The 23,796-nt window shown below is 45.3% G+C and overlaps 2 protein-coding genes across 3 annotated transcripts in view; one reads left to right on the top strand and one right to left on the bottom strand.

Annotated features, from left to right (window-relative positions):
- The window catches only part of LOC124039556 (vascular endothelial growth factor receptor 1-like), a 100,871-nt gene extending 97,860 nt beyond the window's left edge, over positions 1-3,011 (top strand). The window contains exons 19-27 of one of the 2 annotated variants that reach the window (XM_046355655.1): positions 69-157; positions 298-420; positions 634-745; positions 911-1,010; positions 1,088-1,193; positions 1,305-1,432; positions 1,524-1,599; positions 1,713-1,798; positions 1,889-3,011. In XM_046355655.1, coding sequence (XP_046211611.1) covers positions 69-157; positions 298-420; positions 634-745; positions 911-1,010; positions 1,088-1,193; positions 1,305-1,432; positions 1,524-1,599; positions 1,713-1,798; positions 1,889-2,057 — 989 coding nt within the window. In that variant the 3' untranslated portion in view covers positions 2,058-3,011. The remainder of the gene's footprint in view (positions 1-68; positions 158-297; positions 421-633; positions 746-910; positions 1,011-1,087; positions 1,194-1,304; positions 1,433-1,523; positions 1,600-1,712; positions 1,799-1,888) is intronic. The other variant, XM_046355654.1, reaches the window with a different exon arrangement.
- A 565-nt stretch (positions 3,012-3,576) lies between these two features.
- Positions 3,577-22,727, bottom strand: LOC124039558 (PAN2-PAN3 deadenylation complex subunit pan3-like). Its single transcript, XM_046355658.1, is given in 19 exon segments — positions 3,577-6,249; positions 6,667-6,805; positions 6,898-6,962; positions 8,246-8,375; positions 8,592-8,731; positions 12,519-12,606; positions 13,014-13,179; positions 14,875-14,976; positions 15,246-15,362; positions 15,505-15,666; positions 15,968-16,025; positions 16,209-16,313; positions 16,412-16,465; positions 16,467-16,645; positions 16,989-17,127; positions 17,423-17,493; positions 17,878-17,950; positions 20,638-20,759; positions 21,972-22,727. Coding segments are annotated over 19 exon segments (2,373 nt in total). The 5' UTR covers positions 22,294-22,727; the 3' UTR covers positions 3,577-6,108.
- Between the last annotated feature and the right edge of the window lie 1,069 nt (positions 22,728-23,796).

The raw sequence follows: 23,796 nt of genomic DNA, 5'->3' as shown, positions 1-23,796 counted from the left end.
CTCTGTCTGTCTCCCTCTCCCATTCTTTCTGTCTCTCTCTGTCTGTCTCCTGTTCTCTCTCTCTCCAGGTGTCTCCAAGTCTCCTCTGTTCCTGGAGGATCTCATCTCCTTCAGTTTCCAGGTGTCTCGAGGCATGGAGTTCCTCGCCTCTCGCAAGGTTTGATACCCTGTGTCTGTCAGCCTGTCTGTCTGAGAAGACATACAGTATATGACCTTGAAAATATGTGTCCCATTTGTACCTCGATGCGATCAATAGGTCCAAATTGTGCATTTTAAATGTGTGTGTTTCTATGTCAGTGTATCCACCGTGACCTGGCTGCCAGGAACATTCTGCTGTCTGAGAACAAAGTGGTGAAGATCTGTGACTTTGGTCTGGCCAGAGACCTCTACAAAGACCTGGACTATGTCCGCAAGGGAGACGTGAGTGTACACACACACACACACGCACAAAAAAAAATCAATCAATCATCTCCTCCTCCTCCTCATAACGGGGACTTCACTGCCTATTCTCAGATCTACAGTAGTTGTGCTGTCCGGCCAAGTTGGCGAGACACCTCAAACAGGTCTGGGACCAGGATATTCTGTCCTCTCTGCTGGCAGCTGATTTTGACCCATGACCTCTGTTTTCCACAGGCAAGGCTGCCATTGAAGTGGATGTCCCCAGAGTCCATCTTTGACAAAGTGTTCACGACCCAGAGTGACGTGTGGTCCTATGGAGTTCTGCTCTGGGAGATATTCTCTCTGGGTCGGTCCTCATATCCACTTACACAAAACACATACTGCTGGTCCCATAGAATTAGGAATTAGAATACTCTTAATTTAATAGGATCTCTATGGCTCATACTATGACTAGTACATACCGTTACACACCTAGACAAGACTCAAGGCTTCTTCTCTGTCTGTCTCACAGGAGCCTCTCCGTACCCAGGCCTGAACATAGATGAGGAGTTCTGTCACCAACTAAAGGAGGGAACACGCATGCGATCCCCAGAGTACAGCACTCCAGAAATGTGAGAAAGACAAATATATTGGAGAGAGAACTGAAGAGAGACTGAGAGTGTGAGTATAACAGGTGTGTTGTCTGTAGTTACAGCACCATGCTGGCATGCTGGGAGGCTAACCCCTCAGACCGCCCCACCTTCACTGGCTTAGTGGAAACACTGGGAGACCTGCTGGAAGCACGGGTTCAACAGGTAACACACACACACACACACACACACACACACACACACACACACACACACACACACACACACACACACACTCTCTCTCTTTCCTATGCATTGAACCTTGTCTATGAGCAGGATGGGAAGGACTACATTCCCCTGGGCACGTTCCTGTGTGGAGGGAGAGACCCAGACAGCAGCGTCCAGAGAGACTCCACAGAGAGCTCCCTGACTGACCTGCATCCACACAGACTCATCAGCCTAGGGTAAGGCTAGGAACACCCCCATAAACAGAGAAACATGACAGTTGGTACAGTCCAATGGGTTGTAGTTGGTCATGTTTTAATTCTGTTCCAGCTACATGAACACCAGGAGCACAGCGACACTCAGGACCTTTGAGGAACTGCCCAGCAAGGACCCGCCTGGCCCGGATGTGAGGACACACACTGATTCACATTTACATTCTTACTCACACCACACACTGCTCGTCACTGTGGTGTCTGGTGTGTATCACACACAATAATGTGTCAAACTGGTGTGTTTCAGGATGAGCAGGGAGACAGCGGGATGGTTCTTCCCTCTGAGGAACTCAAACGCCTCAAATGGATTAGCGGTGCCAAGAGCCTCACAAGGTCACCACCTCTAACCTTCAACCCCTCATTGACTACAAATGAGTGTATTTTGTGTTCTGTGTTGATAATGATTGAGGGGTGTGTTGGCAGGTCCTTTAGCATCAGTACGTGCAGGGAGAACCTGGTGCCCTGCATGTGTAATGACATCACTGGTCTCCATGACGACGAGCCGCCTGTCCTCCCATGCGACTGTGACTCAGAGGAGAGCTGTTCCCCTCCACCAGACTACAACTCTGCCTTCCTCTACCCCTCCCTCTGACAACTCTATATCACACTTCTCCCTCTGGTTAGAACTGCCTTGGTTCCACCCTCCCAGCACACCATCACCCCCTTGTCTGTCACTCCATCTAAACACTCACTTCTCTGTCTTTAGGCCATCTTCCTCCCTACCTACCTCCCTCTTCGTCACAGATTAATTATTGATGCAGCGCTTCATTTCCCCATAACATACTATCAGACGACTTCACTCCAAGGATCTGTATCTACAAACAATTCCTCTACAGATTGGATTTGATGCTGTAGCTTCCTCAGGGGGACAGGAGTTAAGGTGTGAATTACTGAGGCCTGCGTAGGGTGCCACACCCACACCACTAACTGCAGCTAATTCCATGATTGTGTTTTCACATGCAGCAACACCACATGTCCATGTACCATTCTATTTAGTATAGTTGCTTCTCTATATGGGTACGGACTATAGCGCTCAGAGGAACCTCTGTTGCCTCCAGTGACCTGACCATGATGTTCCTACACGTGTATGCTGGAAGAATGTATTCATTAGAATAGTGTTTCACCTATTTATTTACAATATCTTAACCTCATGAAATGGTGTCAAGGCAGGCAACTGCTGTCAGTGATCATTAAAATCAGTATATATGTATGTTAGACCAGGCGATGGAGAAGGACTGTATAGCATGTTTCATAGCCACAGACGTTTGCCCTGACTGACACAAGTATGTATGTATTCAAAACACATCTAAAAAATGTTGAAGTAAAGAAGCGTTATCACACTGACTGTCAAGACAATCCTCTGGTCTTCACATGCATGACACTAAGACAACACACTGTTTTGGTATATTTTATTAAAATACTGCTGTACACACAATATTGCAAAAGTTGAGACAATGAACACAAGATGGGCAAAACAACATACTAAGATGGTGATTGTAGATGTTTGTAGGAGAGGTGTGTGTCAGAGTGGTGTAGTGGGGGGAGAGGCGTGTGTCAGTGGTGTAGTGGGGGAGAGGCGTGTGTCAGAGTGGTGTAGTGGTGTGTCAGTGGTGGGGGGGAGAGGCGTGTGTCAGGCGTGTGTCAGAGTGGTGTAGTGGGGAGAGAGGCGTGTGTCAGAGTGGTGTAGTGGGGGGAGAGGCATGTGTGTGGTGTAGTGGGAGTGTGTCGGAGTGGTGTAGTGGGGGGAGAGGCGTGTGTCGGAGTGGTGTAGTGGGGGGAGTGGGGGAGTGGGGGGAGAGGCGTGTGTCAGAGTGGTGTAGTGGGGGGAGAGGCGTGTCAGTGGTGTAGTGGGGGTGTAGTGGGAGGAGTGTGTCAGAGTGGTGTAGTGGGGGGAGAGGTGTAGTGTGTCAGTGGGGGGGAGAGGAGTGGTGTGGTGTGGGGGGGGGGTGTGTCAGAGTGGTGTAGTGGGGGAGGAGAGAGGAGAGGGGGGTGTCAGAGTGGTGTAGTGGGGGGAGAGGGTGTAGTGGGGGGGTGTCAGAGTGGTGTAGTGGGGGGAGAGGAGAGTGGTGTAGTGGGGGAGAGGAGAGTGTCAGTGGGGGTGAGTGGTGTCAGAGTGGGGTGGGGGAGAGGAGAGTGTTAGAGTGGTGTAGTGGGGGGGAGAGGAGAGTGTCATGAGTTGTTGGGGATATTGATAGGGGGGATATTGATAGGGTGGATTAGTGTGACCTGTTTAAAATTTGAGTTCTAAGCACCACATACCTCTTCGGTCTCGATCATTTCACTGAAAACAGTACATGATTCTAATTCCGAGCAGGTTTTAGATCAAGTGGCCCCTAAGTACTGATCTACAGTCAGTTTTACTCTTCAACTCCTAAATGGTTCAGGATAGGCTAGGTGTCGAGTAAACAGATCCTAGATCTGTACTATGGGGCAACTCCCATGTCGCCTCATGGAATATTGGGTAAGAAATGCCCCTAATCACTGACAGGGTCAGTATGTTGACATCCCCAAGTAGGTCAGGTAAGGTTGGACAGAGTAAACGGATTCTAAATCTGTGCTTAGGGCCATCTATCAATTTCCCCCACAGTATCTCCACCTGGAGTCCAGTCCACATCGATCTGACTGGATAAAGGGCGACCAATGACGGCCAAACACATTCAGTCATCAGGCCCCTCCTGCTGTCCGTCATCCTGAGAGAATTCCAAACCATTCAACAGAAGGTCTATTCAATGGGGTGGACCGTCCAATATGTTACACATAGAACAGTGATAAAGACACAGTTACCTCATCTCGTGTGACTAGAAGTCTATGATATATACAAAACACTGAACGTTTCACCCTTCTGAATAGACCCTTGTTTCTGAATGCATCAGCTACTGCTCACCAATCTTTACCCACCCTCTCCCAAATTCTAGATTTTTCTTCCTGAAGAGTAAACTCCTTCACTACCCCTTGTGAATTTAAAATCATTGGATTGGTATAAGCAGTTTCCAGCGGCTCACGCCAATCCCTTATTTTTAAAACCATGAGAGGGATTGAATAAGTGCGCACTTCAGGGGGAAGATCCCAGGTGACCACTGGGAGAGGTCAGAGGTTAAATTCCTGGTTGTCGCTGCTCGGTGTCGAGCACATTTTGTCTCACATGATTTAAAAAAATTAAATGGTCAAATAAAAACAGATGTTATTAAAACCTCTTCTTACTGACCACTTTGTCCTGTTCCTTGCCCCCTCCGTCCCCACCCCAGCTGGAATTGGTCCACAGCATAACGTTTGTGTTGAGGGAGAAAGACCTTCCCTTCCATGTCCCATCATGCATCACTGCACAACAGCTGAACAAAATGAGGGGAACCAGCAAAAAAAAAAAAAAAAAATGTTTTTTTAAAGTATCACTTATTCTCAAATGAAGAGGTTGGCAGAGACCCCTCAGGGGAAGGAAGCAGGGGAGCAGATAGAGAGAAAGAGGCAACAAAAAGGAGGACATTCCACATTGAGCCCAGTCTGTGGGCTTCATCCCAGCGCTGATGAGCCAGACCTAAATATTCCATCTCACTGAGTTCATCATTGGTGTCACAACATTTTCCACAATAGTGTCCATCATGAAGCAATTATGGAGCCTGCTGCTTTTATGACCCTGCGCTATATCACAAACAGGGAGAAGATACCCCTTCCTAAGGATCATGTCTAGATAGGATACAGCTTTTGTAAAATTTATGGAAAAAGTTGATTTTTGGTGCATTTTAACTAACCCTGACCCTTTTCCTAAACTGCGGTGTAAGTTATCCTAAACCTGCTACAAAAAGTCAATTTAGCCAAAAAATGTATCCCTTCTAGACAAAACCCTACCTCAGTGCCAACAGAAACCAGTTTAACGCAATAGCCCCCCTAACACATGACCTCAATGTTGCATGACCCTTGACCTCCACATCAAGGCATTGAATTGACCAATGGTCTGTCTGAGTCCCGAACCCAGCACTCTACCCAAAAACTCAGTGGTTTGTCCTTTTGAGTGGGAACCGACAAGCAAGGAGGTCCATTTCAGAAATGGGTTCCCTGACCACCCCCTTTGAAAGTGTCCAGTGGTCTGTCCCGTCTCTTAGAGCGTTGGTATGAAGGGGTGTGGTCTCCAGCAGGAAGACACACAGTAAAAATAAAGCCTGATTTTATATTAGGATCTCAGTGTGTGTTCACCACTCTCGGTAGGTGCAGCCTGTAGGCCACTCACATTCATTTAAAAAAGTCAACCATCTTAGTCCATCCTCCACAGAGGGAGAAAAAAAAAATATCTATAAAAAAATAAAAAATAAAAGCAGGAAAAAGTTAAATCCCACGTGGTGGTTTTATTTTTTAGTATCCGTTTTGTTCCCCAAGTCTAAAAAAAATTAAGCGTTCGTAATCTTTACAGCTTCCGTTTTTGTCCATTACTTGTCATCGCAGCTGCAGGATTTTAGGAAAAATAAAAAAACAGCTTTAGAAAAGCCTTCCTGGTTGCCAAGACAGTGTATGTGACTGAGGTCCAGCAAGTCCCACCCCCTCTGCCTCTCTCGCCACGCTGATGTCATCACTATGCGCCTGGTCCTCCGCTGTAGTGCAATAATGTGCTGTACGGTTCAGGCAGCCCCACCCCGCTGCCTGTGGGGGGGGCGCTACAGCGGTCCGACAGCGGCCTGCTGCAGCTCCTGAAAGGTGTTGTCGAAGCAGCGCTTCAGGTCCGAGTAGGTCACCACCAGAACACTCTTCTCATCCCGAGACACTAAGCTGATCTTCTCAGGCACGCCCGCATCCAGCTACACAGAGAGGAAGGGAGAGTACTGGTAGACTAGTAGCCAGCTGAGCAACAAGACATACTGGAATAGACAGGTGGCTCACGTGGCAGAGAGGAAGTGAGGAGAAGGGCGTGGCAGAGGGGAAGGGCGTGGCAGAGGGGAAGGGCGTGGCAGAGGGGAAGTGAGGAGAAGGGCATGGCAGAGGGGAAGGGCATGGCAGAGGGGAAGTGAGGAGAAGGGCATGGCAGAGGGGAAGGGCATGGCAGAGGGGAAGTGAGGAGAAGGGCATGGCAGAGGGAAGGGCATGGCAGAGGGGAAGTGAGGGGAAGGGCATGGCAGAGGGGAAGGGCATGGCAGAGGGGAAGGGCATGGCAGAGGGGAAGTGAGGGGAAGGGCATGAGAAGAAAAGAGAGAAAGATGCAGGGAGAGCTGGCATACTTTGTTGAGGCAGGAAACAATGTGGCTGAGGTCTATCCAGGGGGTTCCAGCCTCTGTCACCTGGTGGAACAGGTGGTCTCTGAACAGCTTCAGCAGGTACCGGTCCCCCGTCTCAGACCACGTATGGTCCTTCTGAAACCTGCCACACATTAGCAGAAGTGTGATATGAAGGTGAGAAACAGTTGGTCAGATGTTCTAAACCCAGTCCTAACGGAGTAGTTCAGTACTTACTCTGGTCTCTCGTTGATGGTGCCCAGTTTGGCCAACAGACGGAAGAGACGACCATTCTGGACCTCCTACAACAGAGATAAAACTGTGTAAGTCATATATTAGGTAACAGCTGTCTTTGTGGGGGAGGGGATAATGTTGGGGTCTCGTGTACGGACCTGGAAAGTGTTTGTACAGTGACAATCCCTCACAGAACTTGAAACAGTCTAACCAGGTTGTGTCTTGAAGTCAGAGGCTAGGTAGTGCTGGCCAACTTCATTCAGCCGGCTGGTGTGTGATCGTGGCAAAGTTGATTTGATATTGTATAACACATCTCTGGGGCTAGTAGTAAATGGGACAATATTAGCACGTTACACATCTTTTAGTTGCTTCATTAAATGCTTTCAATATTCATATATGAATTTCTACCATTTAGTTGGCTTAAGTCATTGAAATTCGGAGCCATTGACATCTTTAAATATTGTCCCACGTACACAGATAATGTACGGATGGTCCCTAACTAGCCATAGCAATATGAAATGTCAAACCAAACTGACCATGGGCATTACAATTGGCTCATGTGCAGCCAGCTGTGGGCATAGATTCTACAAGTGTCTGGAATTCTATTGGAGGGATGTGACACCATTCTTCCACAAGAAATTCCATAATTTGGTATTTTGTTGATGGAAAAAGTCTCGGGAGCCACTCCAGAATCTCCCGTAAGTGTTCATTTGGGTTGAGATCTGGTGACTGAGACCCCTTTGACACCCTTCTTTCAAAGTCACTGAAATTTGTAGCTAAAATAATGGACAACTGGGCATGTTTATACATGACCCTAATTAACTCAGGAACCACACCTGTGTGAAGCACCTGCTTACAATATACTGTCTCCCTCATTTACTCAAGTGTTTCCATTATTTTGGCAGTTACCTGTACTATACATACACAGTAATATGAACCATTGATGTTCAGAACAGTACTGATAACATGTAGACACACACACACACACAACAACTGATGGACAGACAACAGTGTTGCATTTGAAATGGACTGAAAGGTGGCATTTTCTGTTTAATGCTGAAGACTGCAGAACAGCTCACACTATTCGGTTTCCTGATATAAGCACCAAAACAAAACTCAAGAGTAGCGCTGCTGAGGGGGTGTTAAGCAGTGGGTTTGGGGGGCAGTCCACAGCCAGTGGTTTCACACCCCAGGTCTAAGGTCAGAACAGCAGACGCGGTAGAGGCCAGATAGGGCCTCTACAGAATATCCTGTATTTTCACCCCCGACACTTCTCCTCACGTGACTTCCTTCCATTTACCACCACTACCACATATCAGAGGTGGCATCACAAGTGTGTGTGTTAGTGTACCTTCGCCAGGTCCTCCTCGATGACATCATTCCTCATCTGTGATGCATCCAGCTGTGTGTAGAAGCGAGCTCCAATCATGGGCATGATGTCATTAACGCTGCGCAGCCTAGACTGCTCTGTCAACAGATACCTACAAACAGGTGGTGACTGAGTACTTGTCAGTGCAAACAGGGTGTTCACTTGTGTATCTGAGTGTGTTGCAGATGACGGTGAGAAATGACTTAGGGGAGGACCCAGTGTCGTCCTTTTCAAGGATGGGTTCTGTCTCTCTGTGTGTGTGTGTGTGTGTGTGTGTGTGTGTGTGTGTGTGTGTGTGTGTGTGTGTCAGTGTGTCAGTGTGTCTTACAGGATGAGGTTCTTGAGGTCTGATGAGTAGTTGATAGACACCAACTCCATGGCCTTCTGCAGGTTCTCTCTCTGAGTGCCAGCCAGAGAGTTACAGGCCAGGGCCAACACCACCTTCCCCAGGGATATCAGGTCCGCTTGCTGCAAGAGCGCACACACACACACACAAACAAAATATAAAAATATGGTTACAAGACAGCTGATACATTGTGTCCACAATATTACTTGAGGAAGTAAATATTAGATTTTTTCCCCATGATGTAACACTAACAAAAACGAGAGCATGGCGGTTTTACTAGTCAGATTTGCAGCCAATTGATCAATCGTGGCGCTATCCATGGTGCTGAAACTCTGCATGGTAGGGTTGGGCGGTTCCAGATGTTCAAATTGTCATACCATCCTCTCATTTCGGGATTTACGGTATTACCAGTTTAGAACGGGGGGGGGGGGGGGATATTGGGCATCTGTTACCAGAATGCTAACAAAATTAGCACAAGTAATAGCGAAATTCCATGGCGGCTGCTAGCTAAACATGCTAACGTGCACAAATGAAAATAAACTAAATTGCAAAGACATGCAACCCAGCTCATATAGTTTTACATGACCAAAAGTATGTGTACATGCTTATTAAACATCTCATTCCAAAATCATGGGGCATTAATATAAAGTTGGTCTCCCCTTTGCTTCCGTAACAGCCTCCACTCTTCTGGGAAGCGTTCCACTAGATGTTGGAACATTGCCATGGGGGACTTGCTTCCATTCAGCCACAAGAGCATCAGTGAGGTCAGGGACTGATGTTGGGCGATTAGGCCTGGCTTGCAGTCAGCGTTCCAATTCATCCCAAAAGTGTTTGATGGAGTTGAGGTCAGGGCTCTGTGCAGGCCGGTCAAGTTCTTCCACACCCATCTCGAGAAACCATTTCTGTATGGACCTCACTTTGTACATGAGGCATTGTCATGATGAAACAGGAAAGGGCCTTCCCCAAACTGTTTTCACAAAGATGGAGTCACAGAATCGTCTAGAATGTCATTGTATGCTGTAGCGTTAAGATTTCCCATCGCTGGAACTAAGGGGCCTAGCCCGAACAGTGAAAAACAGCCCCAGACCATTATTCATCATCCACCAAACTAAACAGTTGGCACTATGAATTGGGGCAGGTAGCGTTCTCCTGGCATTCGCCGAATCTCGATTTGTCTGTCGGGACTGCCAGATGAAGTGTGATTCATCACTCCAGAGAACACGTTTCCACTGCTCCAGAGTCCAATGGCGGCGAGCTTTACGCCACTCCAGCCAACGCTTGGCATTGCACATGGTGGTCTTAGGCTTGTTGCACTAATATATACAGTGCCTTGCGAAAGTATTCGGCCCCCTTGAACTTGGCGACCTTTTGCCACATTTCAGGCTTCAAACACAAATCAAAACTGAAAAATTGGGCGTGAAAAATTATTCAGCCCCTTTACTTCCAGTGCAGCAAACTCTCCAGAAGTTCAGTGAGGATCTCTGAATGATCCAATGTTGACCTAAATGACTAATGATGATAAATACAATCCACCTGTGTGTAATCAAGTCTCCGTATAAATGCACCTGCACTGTGATAGTCTCAGAGGTCCGTTAAAAGCGCAGAGAGCATCATGAAGAACAAGGAACACACCAGGCAGGTCCGAGATACTGTTGTGAAGAAGTTTAAAGCCGGATTTGGATACAAAAATATTTCCCAAGCTTTAAACATCCCAAGGAGCACTGTGCAAGCGATAATATTGAAATGGAAGGAGTATCAGACCACTGCAAATCTACCAAGGCCTGGCCGTCCCTCTAAACTTTCAGCTCATACAAGGAGAAGACTGATCAGAGATGCAGCCAAGAGGCCCATGATCACTCTGGATGAACTGCAGAGATCAGCTGAGGTGGGAGACTCTGTCCATAGGACAACAATCAGTCGTATATTGCACAAATCTGGCCTTTATGGAAGAGTGGCAAGAAGAAAGCCATTTCTTAAAGATATCCACAAAAAGTGTTGTTTAAAGTTTGCCACAAGCCACCTGGGAGACACACCAAACATGTGGAAGAAGGTGCTCTGGTCAGATGAAACCAAAATTGAACTTTTTGGCAACAATGCAAAACGTTATGTTTGGTGTAAAAGCAACACAGCTCATCACCCTGAACACATCATCCCCACTGTCAAACATGGTGGTGGCAGCATCATGGTTTGGGCCTGCTTCTCTTCAGCAGGGACAGGGAAGATGGTTAAAATTGATGGGAAGATGGATGGAGCCAAATACAGGACCATTCTGGAAGAAAAGTCTGCAAAAGACCTGAGACTGGGACGGAGATATGTCTTCCAACAAATAAAGCAAAATCTACAATGGAATGGTTCAAAAATAAACATATCCAGGTGTAGGAATGGCCAAGTCAAAGTCCAGACCTGAATCCAATCGAGAATCTGTGGAAAGAACTGAAAACTGCTGTTCACAAATGCTCTCCATCCAACCTCACTGAGCTCGAGCTGTTTTGCAAGGAGGAATGGGAAAAAATTTCAGTCTCTCGATGTGCAAAACTGATAGAGACATACCCCAAGCGACTTACAGCTGTAATCGCAGCAAAAGGTGGCGCTACAAAGTATTAACTTAAGGGGGCTGAATAATTTTGCCCGCCCAATTTTTCCGTTTTTGATTTGTTAAAAAAAGTTTGAAATATCCAATAAATGTTGTTCCACTTCATGATTGTGTCCCACTTGTTGTTGATTCTTCACAAAAAAATACAGTTTTATATCTTTATGTTTGAAGCCAGAAATGTGGCAAAAGGTCGCAAAGTTCAAGGGGGCCGAATACTTTCGCAAGGCACTGTCTGTGTGTATATGTATATACGTATATATGTATATATGTATATATACATATATATATACATATACACATATACACATATACATACATATACAAAATATTAAACACCCCTTCAAATTAGTGTATTTGGCTATTTCAGTCCCACCCATTGTATAAACATTAGAAATATGATGGCCATGCATCATTCTTTGTAAAAAATAAAAAAATAAACTTCCTTTTTCATTGTACGCTCATTTCCCTGATCACTGTTGACTTTCAATATAAAAACACAAACCGTCAATACACACCTAGACTGCTCCCGCTTTCTCCCATTGTGCTATTTACAAACAAACACGTGACTGGCTCAACTGTTGTGGGGAACTACGTTAAGCTTCCTAATGTAAAATAATGTGACGGGTGAAATGAAGAATGTGATCTGCTTTATCTCCTAATGTATTGCACAAGTTGACTGCAGGTATTTACTTAAAGTAGCTACAAATTGATTTTGAATAACTAAAAACCAAACCTAATCCATGGTGTGGAATATCTGTTCCTAGATCTATTTGCTCATTTGTTTGTTTAGCAGAGAATCTGATGTTCTCTAACAAAGTGACCACAATAAGTCGATACGCAAAGTAAAAATAACCACAACAGTGTTCATTTCCCCTGCTAACCAGGTCCATGGAGGGAGAAAAGGAGCAACAAGATATCTTAACATCTCAGTCAGAGGCTAAACATAATGTCATCTTCACTAGGCTGTAATAACAACATTTTACCAAACTCGGCCAACGTGCTTCATAAACTAGGCTAAAAACAAAAGTGTGGTGACAGAACTCGAGTTGATTAAATTGCAACAGAAACCGTTAGATTCAGGATTCATGTGTACATTTCCCCATTTATAGTGGTATCAGATCAGATCTTATTTCCACTGGTATTGTGCTTTTAAAATTGCATTTGAACAGAAATACCAGGATGACCAGGAGGGGTTTACAATTTTCTTGGGAAGAAAAATTGGTAGGAAAATATGATTAAAAAAAAAAGACACTTGAAGCTGAACTTGGCCATGTTGTGCCAGACTGACATGTGGAGGGGGGGGGGGGTTACTGTACCTGGTACTGTGGCATGAGGGTCACATGGTTGGTCTGACTGTTGTCAAACGTTAAGACGTCAAACACCCCGACACAGTTCACTCGTAACCTGCAGGGAGAAAAAGGCATGTTGAGTGTGTGTCAAATGTTAGTGGGATGTCAGCGTGTGGTTTCTCCCCCTTCTGAGAAAAGGAAGCCAGGACTAGTATAGAACTTCTGCTTTCACTGTAGTTTACAGTAAATAACCCAGCAGATACTATCAGCACTACAACAAACATCAGGCAGACATTGGTTTCTGCACAGTTCTCTAGCAAGGAACGCAGGACTAAACCAGCAACTGTGACTGGTTAGAGGTTGCATGAAAAACACTTCAGTTTCTCTGACCACACTGTCACATTCAACATCTGTGTTCACACCTGGTTTCAGAGAATATGAATCTTGCTGGGATCAATAACGTTGGTCAGCAATGTGTGTGTGTGTGTGTGTGCGCTCGATGCGTGTCTGTGAGGTGTGTACCTGGTCTTGCCGGTGATGAGGATCTTGCTGGGGTCCATGACCCTGCAGGCCAGACCAGCAGTGTGGATAGTTCTGAGGGCTGAGCTTAGCTGGACGATGTAGGCCCAGATCAGAGACTCGGGGAGCAGACCTGCGTGCTGCCGCGGTGGAGTGGGCTCGTGCTGTCCTACAGGGGGAGAACAGCACACAGAAAGGAAACAGACTAAACATATTGAGCAGGGTGTTCATGGTTAAAATAAAGTGTAGCTACGCTTAACAAAACCAAATGGTCCAAACCTCATGTCTCGATCATAATTCGTTCAACAGTTATTGGTGTTCTTAGTCCTGTAGGGTGGCCAGTATTACAGTGACTAAATCAATGAAGGCCGGGGGGGGGGGGGGGGGGGGGGTCTGGGAAATAGCTTTGCGTTAGAGTTTGGCCGGATGCTGTGTGAGAATTAAGGTGACAAGCTCACCGTCCAACCCGGAGGACATAAAACAAGGAGGTAAGACATAGATTGAGACACGGCACATAGCTAGAGGTTTCATATTTGGAGTCTACGTTTTTTATATTAAATGTGAAATTTGGGTTCTTTTCAAAGATTTTTCACAAAAAACAAGCGCATGTCAACGGAGCACTGAGTACCACAAGCTTTTTATTTGGCATTCAGTTCATGTTCATTTGGCTTTTTGCAAACTGCAAAAACAACTTTGCGGATGACGACAACATGTAAAATCCTCAAGTCGCTGCGAGAAAGCGCCACTGGTGCTTATTTTCAGATGGGTTAGGTTACGAAAGCAGACTTTTTGGATATAAAATGTTGATGTTAGAGGAAGACCCCACTGAACGATTCAGAACATTTGTCTTGTTAAAATGGATTTTACAACATAAGGAAGTGAAATCATCAAAGCACATTTTCACCAACTCTGGGCAGAGTGGGTGGACACACTACATTGAGGCTTTCCAATAAAAGGGTTTAACAAAAAAGAAAATGATATCAACTTGACAGTAAATGTCAGATGCTTACTTCAAACACCCAGTTGTGAACACTGTAGTGCGATAGAGTTGCAGAGCTATTAGTGTGACCTTTATTGTTGCTGTGAGGCCACAGAGGGGTGTTGTAGTGTGACAGTAATACTGACAGTTAAACACTTGTTGCCGTGAGGTCAGTGAGGCCAGAGGTTCTGCTTCCTCTGGCTGTGTCCTTCCTATAGCAGGTAGTTGGGCCTGGCTGGTAGCTATCGCACCAGTCTCAGGATCACTTTCAGCCACAGCTTCCCCTGACTACAGCTTGAACACACCAGCAACACACCCTTACACAGACCAGCAACTGTCAGTGCTGGAACACTCCTCCACCCAACCCTCACACACAAACCATCCACACTGGCAAGCACACCTGATCAGGGCGTCTACCCACGGTGCTCAGAATGACACAAATCACATTTAGAATATGGTAATTCATATTACCCGAACATGCCAGTGAAGAATGCAATGATGTGCAGAGTCCTTCTTATCCAATTCTGATGTCACTTTGAACATGTTAGAGTAACTGCCCACATGTACATTTTCCTCAGCCAACAAGACAAGTAAAGAACAGCAAAATCACTAGCCCATATCAATCTACTATGGTAGAAAAGGTGGCCAGCTTGTCGAGAAGGAAATGGCCTATGTAATAGGATCCTTTGTAGCAGGTAAGATATACCTCAATATGTACGAGAACATTCAGGTTTCAAACTACTAAGAGTATGATATCAAAATGCATACTGCCGGGTGACACACTGATGAAGCCCAACTTTCATTGCCATTTGATGACGCATTCAAAACAACTCGGAAGTGGGTCAACACGGGGCGTGTGTTGGTGGGTGCGCCGGACTCACTCACCCCACTTCCTCTTGGTGAAGTAGGAGTCGGCCGCGGGGTCGTTGAAGTGCCGGCTGAACATGGTCTCTGCCCCCGCATGGAAGTCATAGGAGAACACCAACGCTGAGAGAAACAGGAGGTTATCATGGGGGCTTCTTAAGGATCAAACAGACTCCTACAAAAAAATTATAATAATAATAATAATAAATGCCATTTAGCAGACGCTTTTATCCAAAGCGACTTACAGTCATGTGTGCATACATTCTACGTAATCGAAACACCCTGGCGGCGCCATGCTCTACCAACTGAGCTACAGAAGTGTGTATAGATATATCTATCTATACACACAAAAAACATGGGGGGGACCCACCCCACCCATACACACGACTCACAGTGATCTCCAAAGGCCTTGGTGGTGAAGACCTCCCTCAGGGTAACAGCGTTGGAGTGCTGGATCTTCTTCCACATGTCCACCAGCATCATACACTTTGTGTTCACCAGCCTGAAACCTGGACGCACACAAGACATTCAAAGAAGATGACCACTCAAGATTCCTTCTATTTTCAAAGACTGAAAGAAAATACATCCCATACGAAATATAACATCATTTAAAATTGTGTGTGTTCATCTTGTGTCATACGAGCAACTCACCATGTATCCTCCTCAGGCAGTACGGTAGGTCGTCCTTGCTGTTGACAGCCTTGTAGCAGGAAGTGATATAGCTGAAGTTGCTGGTCTTTTGCAGGCGGTTGGGAGGGGGGACAGGCTCCAGGGGAAACAGGCTGTGGTAGCTATCCACCTCAGATGGAACACCTGGGACAGGGTTACACGGCATGACAACACACCAGCACACAAACAGCGCCAAAATAACCTACATCAGTTAGCATGCATCTTAAGTTACAAGTTTTGACACTTGGACAACTTGAGTGTTCTATGAACCAACTATAGTGACTATTTGTGTGAACTGTCAGGAATACTAAAGACATTTCAGGATGCGAGTCTCACTTTCAGTCTGCTGTAAAACCCCAAATGGACAGAGGCCATACCGTCAATACAACGACAATAACAGCCCCCACCCACCTCGGTTGAGCCAATCAGGGAAGGGATGCTTTACCTGTGTTCTCTGACTGGTCAAGCTGAGCCATGGTAATCAGATGTCTGTTAATCAGCTCCTAAAGGGAACCACAGGAAATGACATCAGCGATCAACACTGACATCACAGTACAGAGGGAGATTGGAGGATTAGAACAGACAGAGACACTAATATGGAGACAGGGTGAAAAAGAGAACAGAAATGGAAACAGTGTGTGTTTCAGACAGAAAGAACCAGGTGGAGGAAGAGAGGGTGGGCGTACCTGTCGGAGCTCATCAGCCATGAAGAAGGACGGAGCGTTGGCTTTGGGCTGCATGTAGGCCACGTGGGGAGCAGTGGGAGGGTAGATGTGGTAGGTAGGAAACACCTGCACAGAAACACATTTAATGACTGCACTTCCTATTTATGGAGTAATTCAAACTAATAGGTCATGCTGTCAGTAAGGGCAGACTAAATGGAACGTACCATCCCGGCCATGGGAGCGGGGGTGTTATCCGTGTAGAAATAGGTGGTCCCCCCCCACCGTCTCCTTCTGGATGATGTGGGCCCCCTGGTCAGACACACTGGTGGACACCATGTAGTTGGCTGGGTTGGGGTTATTGGGGTTGGGGGTGTGGCTACGCCGGCGAGGGGCAGGTGAGGTTTGGGGGGTGATTTTAGGGGAGTGGAGGGGTGTGGACCCCGCAGAGAGAGACATCCCTGTATGGGGGGGTACCAGAGAGGGTGTTAAACAGAGGTACAGAGTTCATTGGAGTACCTACATACATTGTTATGACTAACTAGTGACAGACTAAGGTGGAATTAATCATGGCAGGGACTTCAATAATACATTGTTGTTTTCTATAGAGCATCTCCACTGTATGGAGTCAACTCACTTGGCTAGCCAGAAGAATAATGGGAGGTGACATCAATAGAGAACCTTTACACTGCTAACTCACTCACCCTGAAAACCTGGCATATCCATGATATAGTGCAAACGGAGAAAACCTAGAAGTGTTCTAAGTTAGAATTAAGTGTTGTTTTTTTGTAGTGGATGGCTCACCAGGTGCGAGGGCGGTGGAGTTGCTGAGGCCGAGGTGGGGGAAGAGGGGCGATGGGAAGGCCGGACCACTGGACTGGACCATAGTGGCCATGCGGGGAACCCCCTTAGGGATGAACTCATTGGCTGTAGGGTTAGGACCCTGGAGAGAATGAGAGACGCATAACCCCTAGGATTAGATTTCATTGTTCTTCTTGCCTTCAGATATTCTATTTGTTTATTTTCCTTATATGCGGATTTGGCTTCATCACAGTTTACAAAAACAAACAGTGACTGGATGTTGTAATCTAAAGAAAACGCACACAAACTAACCACAACGGATGGGTTTAGGTTTGACCATTTCCCCCTTAGGAGCTCAAACACTCAATAGACATTTGAAGCTCAAACTCTTCCCCATGGTTGACGACCACATCAGGAACCTGGGTAGTGGTGCTCACCTTTCTCCTTTGTGATATGCTCAGAGCACCAAAGTCACTGAAGAGTGAAGACATGGGGGAATTCCCTGGATCTGGAAGAGGACATAGAGGGAGAGGGAATGAAGACTGTGTTGTCCACGGAGAGTTTTCCATCGACCCACAACTCTGACCTGGTCCAGCTGCCAGGGTTCCATGGAATAGATCTGTCAGTGATTTCATGGGTTTTACAATCAAAGAGTTAGAAGTTGCACCAATTATAATTCTACAGTTATTAGTTTCAAAGATCTGTTATACTCCAGTGGATCCCAACAGCAGTCCTCGAGAACCCCAAACATACCTGCTTCAACTCATTGAGGGCCTGATAATTAGTTGACAAGTTGAATCAGATGTGCTTGTACTGTTGGGGGTCTTTGAGGATCGGAGTTGGGAACCACTGAGCTATTCCATGAAGTTTCCTCTAGGTACTGGGTTCTTACCGTGAGCGCTGTGGCTGAAGTTCTTGGCACCGTCGTCAAGGAGACTGGGAGAACTGCTGCTGTTGGTGATTCTCTACAAAAAAAGTAAGCATCTGTTTGAAGTATTAGTTACCTAGCTACCATATTCTAGCAAAGACCGCAGCCCTGATGTTCCCAAAAGGAACCTGTCTGAAGCAAAGAATTCCCATTAGAAGCCACTGTATCTGCATCTCTGGCTGATGGTCTTGGAATTCAGCGTAGGTGTATGCACCTGGTCAAATTGTAGATACAATACTGCCGGGTTTGACTAGCAGAAGGGACTTTTCTCAGCAGGTTAGGAGAATTCAGGATAGCTGAATGCAAAAAGTGTCCGACGCCACTCGAAAATATGTGCACTGAAAAATGTTAACCGAGTTGGAGTTTGTGGGAAATCAGTCATTTGGAATAGATTCTTTAGGGCCTCATCTATGGATTTCACATGACTGGGAATACAGATATGCACCTGCAGGGGCGTGGATCAGAAAACCAGTCAGTCTCTGGTGTGACCACCATTTGCCACATGCAGCGCGACATCTTTGCATAGAGTTGATCAGGCTGTTGGATTGTGGTCTATGTAATGTTGTCCCACACCTCTTCAATGGCTGTATGAAGATGCAGGAACTGGAACATGCGTCGATACAAAGCATCCCAACTATGCTCAACTGGTGACATGTCTGGTGAGTATGCAGGCCATGGAAGAACTGGGACATTTTCAGCTTCCTGGAATTGTGTACAGAACCTTGCGACATAGGGCTATGCATTATGCTGAAACATGAGCTGGTGGCACAATGGGCTTCAGGATCTCGTAAAATTATCTCTGTGCATTAAAATTGCCATCAATAAAATGCAAGCGTGTTTGTTGTCCGTAGCTTATGCCTGCCCATACCATAACCCCAACACCACGGCACTCTGTTCACAACAGCAAACCACTTGCCCACACACACTGTGTAATCCTCCCGGTACCGTTAAAACTGGGATTCATTCGTTACACTTCTCCAGTGTGCCAGTGGCCATCAAAGGTGAGTATTTGCCCACTGAAGTCTGTTGCGAGTCAGGTCAAGACCCTGGTGAGGATGATGAGCACGAGGTTCCCTGAAAAAGGTTTTGAAAATTTGTGCAGAAATGATTTGGTTATGTAAACCTAGCTTTATCAGCTGTCCAAGGTGGCTTGTAGCAGACCATCCCACAGCTGAAAAAGCCAGATGTGGAGGCCCTGGGCTAGTGTGGTTACACATGGTCTGCGGTTGTGAGGCCAAATTCTCTAAAATGATGTTCAAGGTGGCTTATTGTATAGAAATTAACATTCAATTCTCTGGCGGGCATTCCTGCAGTCAGTGTGCCAATTGCAAGCTTCCTCAAAATGTGAGACATCTGTGGCAGTGCAGTGTGACAAAACTGCACATTTTAGAGTGGCCTTTTCTTTCCCCCAGCACAAGGTGCACCTGTGTAATGATCATACGGTTTAATCAGCTTTTTGACATGTCACCTGTCAGGTGGGTGGATTATCTTGGCAAAGGAGAAATGCTCACTAACACATACAAAAATGTGCTCAAAATTGAGCAAAACAAGCTTTTTGCACATATGGAACATTTCTGGGATATTTTATTTCAGCTCATGAAAACAACACTTGCGTCTTTATTTTTGTTCAGCGTAGCTACAACCAGGCCTGCCCTGAGAACAGTCTTGGTTTCCACTAATGTGATTCTGCTAAAACCTGCATAATTGCGTGATTGAAATAAACAAACACCTAGCACTACATAATTATCCGATTTTCTTTAGGTCAAATACTTGAGACTAGTGTTGGGGAGACATCTACTCCAAATAACACGATATCCGATATAATCGTTTTGTGCCTGTGCAATTTGTGCTAATTCACAATTTTATACTCATTCATTAAATAATCATTGTTTGGCAGGAAAATAAATAAGGCTTAGTTATTTCATTTAGAATTAATTTTCAACATATTGATAAAGACTAGTTCAAATCAGTTAGGCAAGTCAGTTAAAACCTCTTGAAGCTAGGGGGCACTATTTTTGTTTGGAAAAATAACTTTCCCAAAGTAAACAGCCTATTTCTCAGGACCAGATGCTAGAATATGCATATAATTGACAGATTAGGATAGAAAACACTAACGTTTCCAAAACTGTAGAAATATTGTCTGTTAGTATAACAGAACTGATATTGCAGGCAAAAGCCTGAGAAAAATCCAATAAGGAAGTGACTTATTTTGAAACCCCTGTGTTCTAATGCATCCCTATTGCCCATTGAAAGGGATATCAACCAGATTCCATTTTCTATGGCTTCCCTAAGGTGTCAGCCTTTAGACAGTTTCAGGCTTTTATTTTGAAGAATGAGCGTGAACGAACACATTGCGTAAGTGGACAGGTGGTGGCTCTCAAAGTGATTTGTGCTCAAAAGAGAGAGACGGCCATTGTTACTCCCGGTCCTAGTGAAAAGCCAAGGTTCCCTGATAATACAGATCACTGTCTTTAGACCAGTACTGAACCAGACTTTCTGATAAACATACAAGAATAAGTTCACCTCTACCACATCAGCCAAGTAGCACTATTATTCAGTATTTGACCCTACTGCAGATCTAAAGATAGTACCATTTGTAGAATGACAAATCATATATACACATACATACAAATAAAACTAACAAGAATCTCAAAGTCACTTTGAAACAAAAGTAGGTATCTGTCGGGTCAGTACTGTTTAGTTGGATTCTGAGGCTGGTCATACCTGCATGATAGAGTATTTAGACTCTGCCGGGCTCCCGAAGCCGTTGACCCCAATGAAGCTGCTGCTGAAGTAGGAGTTGGTCAGATTGGCATCGCTCAGGGTCCCGCTCTCCATCCCAGGGACTGTAGAGGACAGAGACAAAGGGTTCAGAATCAGCCGCCTGCTTCTACTAAATAAGGCCTGGGTGGTCCTGGTAAACGTCATATTCTATGTTTGAAAAACATTATGGAGTCAGGGTAGCCTAGTGGTTAGAGCATTGGACTAGTATCCGGAAGGTTGCAAGTTCAAACCCCCAAGCTGACAAGGTACAAATCTGTTGTTCTGCCACTGAACAGGCAGTTAACCCACTGTTCCTAGGCCATCATTGAAAATAAGAATTTGTAACTAACTTGCCTGGTTAAATAAAGGTTAAATAAATAAATATGCCATACATATCACCCTTATAAAGAATGGCAGGGGTCTCGTTAATTTAATGGTTTAGTGATGCAAAATGCATGTAATGCACATAAGTGTCTATGAACTAATTTTGTAATCATGAGGCCATAGCTTGTCTTCATTTACAGGACAATTACAGATGAGTAGCCAATCAGCACGCTTCTTGAGAAGATGTAAACACTTCAACTTTATCCAGTTTCCGTGTGCCCAAATGATAATATCCACCTTGCAACTGAACACGTGGCATTGTGCAGAGTTAAATCAAATAAAATACAGCTGTGGTGGTTGAATTATTTTGCAAGTGATGATGCTAACTAGTTAGGAACTAAGTAAATTGACTTCACTGCAGCAGATGTTTGGTTAGCATGTAATAGCTAGTTAGTTACCTTAAGCACGAAGACAAGCACGAAGACAAGCATCATAAAATGCATCGCTTCCAAAACGATTCAACATTAACTAGCTCTGCTAGTTAACGTTAGATGCACGCATTACTAACTATAGTAGTTACCTAATGCAAGAAGAGCGCAAACTTTTTTTCCGCCAGCATAACTTTAACCATAGCCATCTAACGTTAGCTAGCTACATCAGCCAATGATTGTCTGAATTTTCCCACTGATCTCTTGTAGCTGTCAAATATAAAAACACTCAAATTGCTAACTAAATGAATTTACTGAAGGAGCTCAAATTCTGGAGGAAAAGCTAAGCGCTCAGACACTTTAATTAGTTATGCTTGAAAAACATGTTTAACCCACGCTGTTTTGGGGGGAAAAGAGGCCTCAAAGAATCCCCGGGCTCAGTGTTAACAAAGCCCCTCACACGCCCAAAAAGCAACAACCACCGATGAGGCTGTGTTAGGCCCTGTCGTATAGGACGGGTACAAACAGACGAAGTATACTCACTGGTTAACATCTGTCCCTCCAGAACCGTGCCTGCAGGCCCCAGAGAGTCGCCCTTTTTGGGGACGTTCGGTACCCCAACCGGGCAGGCCGGGGGTGCACTAAGCGGATACGTCACGGCTCCTCCAGACATGGATAAAGGGACAGGACTTGCTCCACTGTGAAGGGACATGCTTGCCATAGAAGGCTCCTCATGCAAAAACTGACACTCGTCCCCATAAAAGCAAGTCTTATCCTTTGCGTAGTATCGGCAGAACTTCACCTTGACGCAGGGTATTCCGACACCCCCGAGTGGAGCAGCTGAAGCTGGGAGTCCACTGTTCATGACACCGCTGCTGCCGCCGGAAGATATTCAAACATAGAGAGACGTCGATTGCTAGGTAGCTTGCTCTCGAGTAAGGTTCGTAATGTCAATGCAAAGCGATATGCAACAGCAAATATGTTTGGTCCAAGCTTAAAATGACATTACTCACATTATCCGACTAGAAGACAAATAATTAAGATAACTAAGGGCATTGCGTTTGACAAATCCTGGTCGCTGTTGTCGCTATTCATGTAGCTAGCTAGCTAGCCCGTTGTTTAGCCTCGTTCACGCTGCTGTTGTTGTTTTCTGCTCTCTGGCTAGCTCCTCCGGTTAAAAAAAGTGGCTTATTCATTTAGGCGAATCAGTTGCAAAACGTTTCTTAAAATGGAAGCAAACGAAACGGGGAGGGACCTACCTGAATGTGTCCAATAGAAACTCTAATTTTGCTCTGTTTGGTTCTTAAACGGTTTCCGAAATGAATAGACCCCAGTTAGCATTGCATTATGGGAAGCTTGCAAGATTTTAACGTTTACTACAAAAGTCAGCTGCGTTTGGAGCGGCTTTGAGGGACAGACTCAGTTCGTAGCTTTTGGTCTGTGGACAAAACCAACGATTTCCAATACAGAAAGTCGTCATCCAAACCCAGTCTTGCGGTTATCGGCTTTGCGGTCGTGTTTGAGATGAGTTGATATTACACCTCTGTGATGTAGCAAACCACAGATGTCACAATGTAGCAAGCGTAACATTTCACTTGGTCTGTAATATTGTAGCAGCACAGTATCACCTTGACATTTTATCAATTGGATTACTCGTGATTTGTATTACGTCGGCAACTATGAAAGTATACTGAACAAAAATATAAACGCAACATGTAAAGTGTTGGCCCCATGTTTCATACGCTTAAATAAAATATCCAAGAAATGTTCCATATGCACCAAAAGCGGATGTCAAAACATGTGTTCACAAATGTGTTTACATTCCTGTTAGTGAGCGTTTTTACTTTGCCACGATAATCCTCCCACTTGGAAGGTGTGGCATATCAATAAACTGATTAAACAGCATGATCATTACATAGGTGCACAATAAAAGGCCACTCTAAAATGTGTAGTTTTGTCTCACAACACAATGACACAGATGTCTCAAGCTTTGAGGTCCACCAGAGAATTGACATTTGTTCCCTGCCACTCGCTACCCAGCGGGTGGTCCTGACTCCCAAATGGGTGGGCCTATGCCCTCACAGGTCCACCCAAGGGTGTGCCGCTGTCAAATCAAATCAAATGTTATTTGTCACATGTGCCGAATACAACAGGTGTAGTTCTTACAGTGAAATGCTTACTTACAAGCCCTTAACCAACAATGCAGTTTTAAGAAAATACCCCCCCCAAAAAATAAAAGATAAGAATAACAAATAATTCAAGAGCAGCAGTAAAATAACAATAGCGGGGCTATATTCAGGCGGTTCATAGTCAACTTGTGTTGAGGTAATATGTACATGTAGGTAGAGTTATTAAAGTGACTATGCAT

The sequence above is a fragment of the Oncorhynchus gorbuscha genome, linkage group LG07 (assembly GCF_021184085.1).
Source record: "Oncorhynchus gorbuscha isolate QuinsamMale2020 ecotype Even-year linkage group LG07, OgorEven_v1.0, whole genome shotgun sequence".
NCBI classification, from domain to species: Eukaryota; Metazoa; Chordata; class Actinopteri; order Salmoniformes; family Salmonidae; genus Oncorhynchus; species Oncorhynchus gorbuscha.
Note: the sequence above shows the minus strand (reverse complement) of the source record. Positions and strands in the feature narration are given on the sequence as shown.